Below are 13,047 nucleotides of genomic sequence, written 5' to 3'. Positions count from 1 at the left end.
GATCAGCTAGCGCTGAAGCGGGAGCTCTGTGTGAGCCAGCATGCCTCCCACTTCTAATTGCTGAGTTCCTGGGAACTGTACCCTTTACGCTGCTCGGGACAGTTCAAAGCCACGTGAAGGATGTCGGAAATCTCTCCACAGGCCAAACATGCCTTTGTTGGCTTGTGCGCGGGCCAAATCTTATTGTGACGAGCTGGGTTTGGTAGTGTACGGGATTGCATGCTTCGCTATATAGTCACTTCCTTACTAGTGAGGTCCATGAGTGGGGTTGCACATTTCATGCGGCTAAGTCAGCGGTAGTTTGTGATTTTGCCGAATGTTAGTAGAGACGAAGGTTCATAGTTGGACGGCAACAGGGCTCGAAATGTATGACCTCGAGCTATCCTGTCAGCTGCCTTCATTGCCCCCTATGCCTTCGTAGGCTGAGATTCTCAGCTGTGCAGGCATCAGGACCCTTCAGCGGCTGGGACTTCGACCCACACAGAAAACGTTCAGACACCACGGAGCACGTTACGCTTCGCCAATCGCGGATAGTGCCACGTCCCGCCAGTTCTTACTAATATGAACCCCCTACACCACGGCGCACAGCGAAAGGCCAGAACCAAGCAATTACATCATAAGGTCAACAATTGCAAAGCAAACATTATTTACAGTGACGCATGCCCCACCAAGGTTCGGGTGGCTGCGGTAGCATCCGTCACAACAAACCTCGCAGGGGAGATAGCCAGCGTCACGATACAAAACTGAAACAGCGTAGCGGACGCTGAGGATGTCGCAATCGCTTTTGGCATCAAGCAAATGACATCGCCGAGCGAATGACTACAATCATGAGCAACTCGCGGCAAGCCTACAAAGCGCACTTGTGGAACTCTGCCCAGCGGCTACCTACATCATGAGGAATCACACTACTGATATAAGTGCCTCTCATAACATTGCGCTCAATATATATAAAAAAAGAAAAAATCCCGTAATCTGAATACGGGTCAAGAGAGGGGATATATGTCCTTTGTCCGCCATAGATAGCAAAGTAGCGGGCCTTTTAGCATTTTCACAGAAATAACGAATAAAAAAACTCTAGACTCCACACAAGCTATGTCCTCATTCCTAATATCAACTTTTGTTGGTTCTGGCTGCTTCCTTTTCAAGACAACAGACCAGCGCAACTAATTCAGGAGTATTTAGCGCAATAGCTTCAAGGGCCCCGTGTAGAAGAAAATTCGGTGTAGGCGTTGTTGTTGTTCTCCATTGTTGTAACGCGAAAATCTACCAGGAAATAAAAAAATGAAAATTCCTCCGAAAGTACGGAGAACCGAACACCGGCTTGTCGGATTGCGAGGCGAACACGTAACCGATACACCACAGAACTGCCTTGCTTGTTTCAAGTAAAGGTGGCACCTATCGCATGTTTTGTCTTATTACTTTATATTATGAAACAGCTGTCTCATTAAAAAGGAACTATTACGGAACTAATACTTAAACGAGTAAGAAAACACATTTCCGCTATTTTTGCGCTTCTTTTGCATCTGAATTTAGCGCCAGCATGAGGCGAAAGAACCCGCGGTCGTATACTGTGCTGCCGCAGTACAGACATCGCAAGGAGTTAAAATGTGCGCCTCGTGGAGGAACGAAAAATTAGAGGAAGGGCCCTTACATCATAATTTATGAAGCCGGAAACGAGTGCGACTCCATCTTGTGCGGGCGAGTTCTGTGTTTGCTTTTCTTCGCTGCATGCGACTCAAATCTGGCTCGGAATCCGGCATAGAGAGACGCAGGCGCAAGCGGCACTGAACACGACGCCGTTGCTAAGCTGGCGCCCGGACAAGATAGCCTCCCGACTGATATAACCACGTTATGTTCGCCACACTTTTCCCGCCGGACGTTGCACGGACAAGGCCTCTGCTGAGTTTTACTTCCGTCGTGGCGCGCCTAGTGTATGCTTTGCAGTACGACTCTCTTCTAATGACCAGCTGTGTCCCTAAAAGGGAAATTAGCGGGATGAACAGGAAGTGTTAAAGCCGCTATCGCTTCTAGTGTTAAGGAGAAACTTTAGCGCCACCTGTCTTTTTTTTTTTTTTTTTTCAGCCCCACTGAAATGCAAAGAAAATTGTTTGAACGGTCTGAAGCAACAAGGAGTCTTTGTACCACTCCAGTAATGGTTCCATCAACCTTCATGAAGAGCTCTGAGGAGTCACTGATGTATGTGGCATTGTACCAGCGTTCCTCAGAAGCAGAACGCCTGTTCTAATGGTTGAGCATGTTCCTCGGTAACAGAGAACAATGGACAGACCTGAAGGTAAGTGCTAATGCTTGGGAAAATAAACAGGAACCGCGGCGGTCATCGCATGTCACAGCTGCTTTTTATGAAATTTCTAAAATGAGAATGTGGACAAAAAAAGAGGTGCCCGGAGACCGAACCGAGGAACCAGTCCAGCCACCCGCGACAACTGCCAGCTGCTAGAGGCGTAATGTGCACCTTACCAGGCTGTAGTTGAATGCCTGCGACAGGATCCCTTCGTCCACCAGTTTCCGTTTGATGTACTCGGCGGCTTGCACCATGCCCTGCGTTTGTGGAGCGTATTTAGATTTGACCTTGAGCGACGGTGTCAGAGTATTCCATTTTCTGTGGTATGACAGTAGAGAAACGAAAGTGAATGTCGCGTATTCGAACAGAATAAAAAAGAACTAGTGTTGACCCCAACTACCTCCGGAGAAGCACTTTCTTTCGTGGTTCGTCTATTATACCTTGTTTAGTCAACATTTTTACTTGAAAGTGTACAAGTGAAACATATGACTGAATCATGTGTCCTCAGAGCGGCCGTCTAGAATGCATCGCCATCTCACTAAGTAATCCACGCAGTTCTCAAAAAACTATCACTCGATCACCTTCATTAGGTTCAGCTGTGCTCATTTGCATCTTTTTTAATTTCTTTTGAAGAGCGTTGCACCCCTGAAAGTACCTCATAGAACGAGACACTGGCTACCTCGGGTTTAATGAAACGACCTCATATCATCAAATGTTCTACTCCTAAGGCTGGAGGAGTTAGGCTGGGTTGCACGAAACACATTTCCTGGCATGTAAAGTGTGCGTCATACGTTAGCCCAGACAATTAACGCAATAATTAAACCAGCTTACTACCTTACAGGAAGCTAGTTTAGCTATGCTATTTCCTGCAAACAGTATAGTGCTCGACCACATTACCAAATAATTAGCCACGTCGTAAACGTACCCACGTGTGCGTGCTTACATGTGAGAAGAAGTTTAAAAAATAAAATCCGGGCCGAGTTTGGTCAGATGACCTGTTCTCCTCTGCTCAGCTATTTTTAGCCCTTTCGCCTTCTTTACATTGTTAAAAGAGCGATAAAAATGCTTCACTATAGCCAGTTTCGTTATATTCTTAGTCAATAGTGCCATACTTGCTCTGAGCTCATAATTTAAAGCGAAGTCACCTAAAATGTTTTATAATGCAAAAGCCTCATTGGGGGTTTATTATAAAATATCATATACATATCATATAAATATCATTTTTATCATATATTATCACACACAGTGCTTGCCAATGTATTACAGTATATGTGTATGACATTTCTATGGCATTGTATGATAAAGCTTCAGACTATTGCATCATATTACATTTTTTAATAGGTATGCATAGGCAGCGCAAGATAGGCGAAGGAGCCGTGCTCACTTTGTGCCCAAGCCAGTCCTCATGAGGAGGGTTGACTGGTAGCTGCTCGCCTTCCGCGTTCAAGTCCGTCAGTACGTCCTGCGTAAAATAGAGGTGGATAGAAGAATAAAAAGAAAGATATGCTTAGCACTCGCCAGCGCACAATATCAAAAACAAGACGGAAATGAAAGAAAACGTATTAAACACCATCCAAATATTTGTACGACGGACAACACGCTTAGCACGCGTTGAACTCGAAGATCAGAACTTTAACAAGAAGGCGGCCAGCTGGATATACAGTGATGGTTTTTTAATACGACCCCCGTTATTATAGACGACTCGAATTATCAACTACGTTTCTGGGAACCAAACGTTTTCAATGTATTTCTGCCGCGTTAATATGAAAACTCGCTGTCCGGGAAATGCAAAGCGCACATTGAAGCCCATGCATTTTTGTCGCATTAATATGGACCACGAGGACAGCAAAACCTCTACTTCTTCCGTACCAATACGTTCCCTTTTCTGCAGCTTGAGCGCAGGAAAGCTGAAAAAAAAAATTAATTAAAAAGTGTAAATGACTACATGATGGCTCTTTTCTTTTGCGGCTTCCTGTATTTGAGTACGAAGATGCCCAACCAGATAATGCACTTTATTATTTTCAGTATTGTGTACATGGAGGGCTGTGTAGAAACTCTCTGCAGCTTGTTCAACGGATGTAGCCAAATTCAGTCGCTTTAAGTTGACAAAGCGCTCATGTCATGTATATAGACAGTTCAATAAATCAATCAATCAATTAGCCTTTTATTTTGTCTACATTAGAGAAGGAGACAGGACTAAAAGCTCACAAGCTTCACAGAGGTCCAGGCCCCCTTTTTTTCACATTGGCATTGCATCAGACAAGCGGCAAGGAATTCTGCGTTATACATTGTAGCATTAATATTATAGTTGTAGAAGTTATCTCATTTATCCATGACACATCTCAATATTGCCAGAGATCACTAAACCCGCAAAGATGCACCGCGTTATTTTAGATAAAATGGTGTCCAGGGTAATCGGATAGTAATTTAAAAATCGGCTAGTGTTAACTCAATGCCTATCTGCATACTCAAAAACTGAACTTAATTATAGCGTGCTTTTTTTCCCCTCCCAATTCGTTGCGGACGACTCACTCTGTGAATAGAGTAGCTCGGGGGGGAGTCGGGGACGTTGGGGAAAGTAGAATCAGGAACGCGGGCAACAGGAACGGGCGGGCACTTCAACGTCCTCTACTTCGTCCCATTTCGCTCCTTCTTCTTCTAGCTCTAATGCATGTGTCAATATGTCCATAGACACCTTTAGTTGGGCGTTTTGAGTGAGGTTATATATGTCGTGACGATGCGCGGGTAAAGCAAGCGCATGCGCAGGTCGGTAAGTGTCTTGGCCCGTCCTACAGGCTCACACACGCTACAAATCCTTGCGTATACATCCGTTGCTGTAGACGTTGCGGGAAGCGTTGACAACATGGCGGCGCGCTGGTCATCCGCTTCGGAACGAAAACATCTCGCCGTTGCTTTCCCCGACGCGATGGCTCGCTTTAAATGGTAGATACCCATTTAATACCCTCACTCTCATCCGCACGCCAACGAGTAAGCTGCAAATATCCCTACTTTTCTAGATAACTTAGCAATTTTTAAGGCGTTAGGCATAGCGGTAAGCTATGGTCATCATAGCAACGACATGCATTTTCAAGAATTTTGTCGGTGATTTAATTTTCTTCAGTTTGTGCAATTTTCTTCTTGAAAACTCTGGAAATGCGACTCTTTTATGGATCACTAATTCCAAGCAAAGTTTCCTCCTTTTTTTTTTTTTATTTCACACCAGCGTTCGTGTGCTTTGACTTCCGGTAACTATATGACGCCACTATACATTCTTAACATGGCGAACGCTGCGGCATCGCAAACTAAAAGTGTGTTCGTGCTGTTTGCAGCGCAGACAACACCGTGAGCGATACGTACTCACCTTTACTACGTACGGCCAGCTAAATTTGTCTATTAACGAGGCATGACTAGCTGCACAAGTCATAGATAATCTGTTTTGTTTTAACCCACGTATTTGCGCAGCCTAATGGCTAGCTTGAAAGAGTGCCGGATAACCGTTCCTAGATCTCGTGTTACCCTTTGTCGTCACCCTGTGCCTTAATATCCTGCAAATAGATCTCGTAAATCGCAAATTTTGCTTGTCATATAGTTGTCACACCTTCTCGGAATAGTACTGTGCTTCGACGCGCTCTATACGTCGAAATGGAATTGCAGTGTGCCGCTTTTGTATTCGGAATAAAGAATTTCCTTCGCCTTGCCTCCTTTCTCGCTTGATGAATGATTAAAGTCAGTTTTGAACCATGATAATTAACCCAGCAAACAATGCCCACTCATACCAGTTGACAGGAGCCATTAATGTCCTAGGCCTAGTAGCCTTCGCAAATGTTCTTGTATTCTGATTTGTTTCCATTTCTTTTAGCTTTTACCTATCCGCTGGTACGTATTCTCGGCATACATCGGTGATTGATTTGATTGTAAGCTGCGCTGCTACGCAAAATCCAGGTAACGCTTTGCAGAGCTCTTTATTATCCTTGTCGCGTATTCTTATGCAAGGTTAACAATTGTGCAACGAATACTAAAAAAGCTATCCCTGCTGAATGTTAAGGGCAAGTCATTCTAAGGATATCTTCATTGTCACAATACACAATAAGCCACGAATTGTGACAATCTCACAAGGGTGACTTGTTGAAAAATTCGTTAGAATAATAACATTATAGCATTCCATCAATGACATAATATCAAAATCAGATAATAATCATCTCTTAAAAGGCGCAAGCTGCCGACTAAGCCAGCGGTCCCAAGCAAGTTGCCTCCTGACCTAAAGATGAAAACCATTGTTCTGGACGAACTTCCTCTCATTTCAATTTTATCTTCGATAAAATATAGCCTTCATTCTTTGCTCGAAATACTGTTTAGTCTATCGGCTTCAATGTCCTTTTTTTATATAAGGACCCAAAAATTTTAATTGCCACAGAGATAGTGATCATCAAAAGAGAGGAAGGATTTTTGCGCTCGGGTGTTATTCGAGACAGCGTCCAGCAGTGAAGCTTTGTCTTTACCATTTAGTTTAATTTAATATAGTTCAGTTTCATACAGGTCATTAAACTTTATTTTTCGTTAAATGCATTTTGTGCAGGGTTGGCGAACTTCCCTTTCGGTTATTTCCCTTGGACCTTTTCTTCCTCTTTTCTTTACTCCAGCCACTAGCTCATAGAAGAGGTTTTTCAGTAAGACTCAAGTGATCAGGTGAATTTGAGGCCTCTGGGCTAAGCAAAGAGTGAGCGAGCCGCAAAGATTCCCCGGATTATTCTCCCTAACAGGGAGGCTCTAAAACGAGACAAGGAGGAAGGGACCATGGAAGCGACGGTCATCGACCCCTTCCATGCCAGCCGACCGTGACCAGCAGACACGGCTGCCGCAAAATAAAGAAGCATGTAAGTGGATAACGCCTCGTCGCTTCACAGGCTCCCCGTTGTCGTCGGGAGCGAGAAAAATGGATCCGCGGGCGCTGTTTTGAAAGTAGAAGACAAAAACGAAGGGTGATGGCAGGTCTGACCAGGAAGCATTGGGGTGTTTTCTGCCTGAAAATTCGCATTATCTGAATTACTATGGTTATGGCGATCACTTCGTTGTAGCGGCGGATAGGCAGGTTGACTTAAGAAAGCAATGCAACCGCACCACACCTCCGTATATAATAAAACTGCAGAAAGGGAAATGATCATGATGGAAAACAACGAGCAGAAGCAGGCCAAGGAAGAAATTACCTATGTGTTAAGTCTCATTATCGCTATGTCTATACGCGCAGTTCTCCGTCATATTTGCAAACCATCAACAAGCCAAAATCCAGACCACCATCAAGAAATAGTTATACACTAGAGGTAGAGGGATACTACCTACGAGATTCTCTATCCTGCTCTATTTAGACGGATGTAGAGGGTGGAAGTGTCTGTGACATGCACTTGCAGATAAGAGCAATTATGAAAAACAAGGAAAACCTCGAAAAATCATGACAAAATGCAGTTTAATACATGTTGCAAATGCATTCGTAAATCGAATATGTTTAATACATAAGCTAGTGCAGAATGCATCGTTAACTAATGCAGATTGCAGCATATATCTTCGTTAACTCAAAGAAATTCAAATCTAGAATAAATTCTTTCGACGCCAGGATTTCACGAACATTTTATGAGAATATTCGCTCAAATTTCACACACATATCTAGTCGAGCTCTGCTTCAAGCATTTGCATGGTCTGCGAAATTACTAGCGTCTATTTTCATTAATGTTTCAGTTATTTGCCACAAGAGCTGCTCGCGAAAGAATGTTTAAGCGCGGTAGTCAACCTCTTCAACATAGGGAATTTTTTAGAGGTCGAAATACACTTTTCAGATCCAATATTTGTTGAGATCCGTTAGTCCGAGTCAAGAGGAAATTGCACCACGTCATCTAAACTTCTTCTCATCTTCTTTATTGCATTCACGAAAAACAGGACCACAGTGGTCCTAGGAATTGCCAACTGCAGCGAGTAAACAAGGCAGGCGAGCCTAATTCAATCGTTCGTGCTTCTATACGGTGAGAAAAGCATGTGGTAGGATACCTTGTTTTCGTGTCAATAAGTAGCCGCAAAACAAAATGCGATTGCACCATTGCAAAGCAGAGTACAAAGGCCTTGTGTCGCCGGGATCGGCGCTCGAAGATCGTTCACATGAAAGGTTTGATTAAAATAATTACAGGACTGCGCGTAAATATGCTTAAGATAGAAACCACAAAAGCTACTTTACAGGACTGTTTTCACTAACTACGTCGTCATCGTCGTCCCTACTGTCATTATCAACTAAATATACTGTAATTGTCGGAGCTACTATCATCATTATCACTGTCGCTGACTGCATCGTCGTTGTCATCGCTGCTCCAGCTGGACAACAAGAATTGCGATCGGTTTCTGACGAGCTCAAGTGGCCTTTCAATCGGACTTTCGTTGACTTTCTCGGCGCTATCCTTGCGAGCGTGTTAAGCGCATGTGCCTTCAGTCTGCTGAAAGAATGTTCATTTTCAAACTGTACACATCAATAAACCTCGTTAAAGAATCGCTTCACTACACGGAGATGTTTGTGTCCTATGGCCTGTCATTTGCCGCCTATGTAACATGCCAAAGACTAATGACCACTGCTTTATCCAGTACCATGATCGTGCGTTTTTCTGGGACTTATTGCCAAATGTCTAGCATCGCGCAGCCTGCGTGCTGTGCCGCAACGAAGACGAAGTGGTTCTTGGCGCGTGGAGAGCACTCGGGACTGGACCTGTTTTAAAGATTGGAAGAACACTTCGTGGGTCGGACTGCACGTCGCTGTACGTCAGCTACTCGCACGTCTGCGGCTCTTTGGGTCGTGACAATAAAGAGATTTAGCTTACCGTGATCCGCGATCCGCCACCGTGACCCTCTACCGCCCGTGGGCGGGACGCACAAGCTGATTGGTCCCGACGCGGCAGGTCTATGTGCCGACATCAAGTATGTGGCGCCATCTATTGGCGTCAAGAAGATCTGGGCATGCGCAGTGGAAAGCACGGTGGCGGATCACGGTAGCGGATCGCGGATCACGGTAAGCTAAATCTCTCTAATAGTGCAGCGGACGCTAAAGAAGGACCCAGCACTCACGTCATATAGTATTCGCCTTTTACCTGTTCGGAAAAACTAATATGCCTTACGATTTGTTTGCGTTGATGGGTCTTTTAGTATGTGGAATAGCCGGACTTTAGACCGTCGGGCTGTATCACCACGATAATCAAAATCTTTATTCCGAAAGGGGTGCGCTTTGTTGTGCAGAGTATAGTATGCTGCCCTGGAAGAGCCGCCTAGTTGCCAACCGCATCTCGATGTTCGTGTGTGCCTCTAGGAATTTTGACATTTCTTATGATGGGAAATTACTGGGTTGTAACGAGATCGCATTATATAGCACGATGATTTGAGGCATGGGCTGTTTTAGTTTGTCTTCCTCGGAAGTTTTCCCATGCAACAAAGAAAATTAAAAAGCCCGGCGTGGCCTATCGCACTCGGATGGGGATAGGATGGATAGTCATTTGATTCCTGGAGGTGAGAGATTTTATTCTACTGCGAACACTTCCTGCGGGCACTTAGTGTGAACATTTCCACAGTTCAGAAGCCTAGAAAGGCTTTCGCCTTAAAACTGTGTATGCTACCTGTCAAAGAACGCTGTGCATAGTAGGCCCTGGGTTAAAAGATAACATCCGTTGTCAGACAAATGTTTCTTTTGAACAAAAGACGGAGACAATGCCTAGAAAAGGATGATAAAGAAAAAAAATTACAACGGTTCAACGCTGCTGAACCAAATATTGAACGAAATCATTAGCTGCGGGTGACCGAGCGTTCTTCTTCTCTTTTTCTTCTTCCTCAGCCCACATATAAAGCCTCGCTTTAACCAAGCCGTATGAACGTGCCTTAGTGGGCTATAGGGGTAACGTGAATTCTGACATAACCGTCCCATGTGAAACGAGAGACCCAAGTTGGCAGCTCCTTCCGACCGTTTGAGTTGGTAGCCCAGCTCCCACCCTAGTGTCACGTGGTGTGTGACGTCACAGCGTCACGTGGGTGTTACGTGGTGACCGGCAGCGCTACACTGATGGCGCGAAACCTAGAGTAGTATTGCTTCCGCAATAAAAATGGCCGAGTGCCATTCACTGACGAAGCGCAGGCTGATCGCTCTCATTTAGCAAATTTCGAATATCGTGACATTTTCAAGAGATTCCATGGTTTGTGGCAGAGAATGACCAATTGTAAAGCTGAACAACAAAACATTATTGGGGACACTCAAGCTCCGCCTTCGAAGGTATGGCGCGATAGAGTAGGCTACCACCCGACATATAAAACCCCGCTTTAAACAAGCCGTATGAACGTACTTACGTGGACTAGGGATGACGTGTAAGACTCATAATGCAAGGGTCCTGCCAGGAGGATTCTGATATTACTCTCCCATGTGAAAGGGAAGACACGAATTTGCAGCTCCTGACAAACGTAACCAAGCTACCCTACCTACGTCCATAATCCCCAAACTCCTCAGGAAGAATGTGTTTGCGTTTTAGATCTTCATGCATCTTGGCCCGGGAGTCGGCGGCTACACGCGACCAGTAAATCGGCTCACGCTAGCCTCGATCGGTTATTCGATTAGCTATGCGGTTCGGCGGAGCGCGGTCAGATACGGCCCGTCAGCTTGTGCGCTCCATCCTCCAGCCACGGATAGTGTAACGGCAAAATTACATACCCTCACCCACAGATAGTGAGACTCGCTTGAAGCAATCAATCGTGAGGCTATGAGTGCCACAACTTATCTCCCTCGGCTTATACCCATAACTATCCTGAAAGAGTACGCGAAACTTAATACATTCAATGAACTCATCGAGAAACGTGAGACAAACAGAGCATGCCAAATCTCACTTGAGCTTCAGCGTTTACAGACTCTTCCTCATTGGTCATACTGTCATCTCAAGGAGAATCGCTCGACTGCTTGGCCGCCGATATCAACCAGACATACACCTCCAGGAAGCATAATATACACTGATGCATCACACAGCGCTGTGGGGATTTATCGAAGTATAAAGTCCCTCCCAATATCATCTTAACTCTCGTGCAAAAATGCGCGGGTAAGTCCCCATTCTCGCCTTGGAGCTCTAGGCGTTATACAGTCCAATTGCTTACATTCCACTCTTACCCGCATTCGATATTGTTCTTTGTTACACTGATTACCTCACTGCCCTTAAGCAGCTTAAGGATGTTCGGAACACATTCCAAATTACACAATCCATTCACCAGCTCTGCAAAAGGTACCCATGCCCTGTGCGTATACACTGAATTCGCGGCCTTGCTCAATGTCCGCGTAATATTCACGTGGATAAAATGACACACGCTCACACATCTACATCCCGCCACCTTCCCCTCTTCTCCAAGATCTGTTCTCGTCAACGTTTCCGAAAAAAAAAAAAACTTTGCGACAGAGAACACGCACTCTAATTCCTCCTTGTTCGTACCCTCTCCCCAGTATGGTCTCGCTTGGGAGAAGGTATCCGTGAGCCGGATTTGGCGAGGAGCGGCTATGGCCCCTTGTGTGCGTCATAGATTGCGTAACAAACGGCTGCAAGTGACTGACAAATGCCGCCATTGTGTGCTTCATCGGAATTGTGTGATGTGAAATACTTGTTGTGGACATGCTCAGCTACAGCGTGTGCGAGACAAGGCTTCCTAAGTAAGCCCGCGGTGGGACCTTGAATGTGACTACCGCAAGTGGTCAGTATTGCTTTATCGGCCACATTTGTGAATTTTAAGCGAGATGAATATACAGTCCATCTCATAACTTTATCCTAAATCCCCCTTCCCTTTGTCACTATGAATAATAGCAAACATCTAGAATAAGAACCCTACGTCCAATCATTGTGCTGCCATGCATGTCAGCTGCTTACCACCACCCACCAGTGCCATGCTCCTAATGTTTTGCGCACAACGACGATGCCGACTTTAAGGTGAAAGCCATTTAATGGCTCATGCTCTTGGCCATCATCGTATCCGTCCGACCGTCCGTAACGCTTTCGTTACGTGGGAGGCGGTAGCTGGCAGCTGACATGGTCGAACACTAACTGGACGTAGGGCTTCCTGACATTACGTTTGGCAGGAGCTGCCAACTCAGGCTTCTCCTTTCATATGGGAGGGTGATATCGGAATCAGCCTACGACGACCTTTGCATTCACGTTATCCTTAGGCCACGGAGGCACGTTCACACGGCTTGGTTAAATCGGGGCGTTATATGTTGAGTGGTAGCTTACGTTATTGCGTCATACCGACCAAGGCGTCCGCATGGCGCCTTTCACTTGGCGCGTCCTCGAACGCCGCATCGCACAGCATACAGAAGCATACGCAATACAGCAGGCATCCGCGGCGTCAATAATAATAATAATAATTGGTTCACAGGAAGGGAAAAGCGCAGTGGAGGGAGGTGGGGAAGGGTGTCAGTTCCTGGCCCTGCGGGGCTGGGACGGTAGGTAAACGCCGCTTGTGGCGGGGACTGGCCAGCCACCGAACTTTATCTGTTGTAGGCCGTCATTGCACCTGCCACTGCTTCGGTGGGGGACGACGGCTGTTGTTGCGGCGCGCCTCTTTCTCTCCCTCTTCTTTTTCCTTTTTTCTCTATTTTCTCTTCTGTCCGCACGAGGCAGCGGAGGTGGCTCAGCTACAGAGCCAGTAGCAGGCCCGTGCATTTTCTTTTCCTTATTTTCTTTTCTTTTTCGGAAGTGGCGGGTGCA

The 13,047-nt window shown here is 45.6% G+C and overlaps 1 protein-coding gene across 5 annotated transcripts in view; it reads right to left on the bottom strand.

Moving 5' to 3' along the window:
- inaE (inactivation no afterpotential E) overlaps positions 1-13,047 on the bottom strand; it is a 229,679-nt gene that overhangs the window by 53,458 nt on the left and 163,174 nt on the right. For all 5 annotated transcript variants that reach the window (XM_084584125.1, XM_084584128.1, XM_084584129.1 and 2 more), the window contains exons 11-12: positions 3,687-3,764; positions 2,479-2,559 (exon numbers count right to left, since the gene is read on the bottom strand). In XM_084584125.1, coding sequence (XP_084440251.1) covers positions 2,479-2,559; positions 3,687-3,764 — 159 coding nt within the window. The remainder of the gene's footprint in view (positions 1-2,478; positions 2,560-3,686; positions 3,765-13,047) is intronic.

The sequence above is a fragment of the Amblyomma maculatum genome, chromosome 11 (genome assembly GCF_055883805.1).
Source record: "Amblyomma maculatum isolate TAMU_Amacu chromosome 11, ASM5588380v1, whole genome shotgun sequence".
NCBI lineage: Eukaryota > Metazoa > Arthropoda > Arachnida > Ixodida > Ixodidae > Amblyomma > Amblyomma maculatum.
This window is presented reverse-complemented; position numbering and strand designations above follow the sequence as displayed.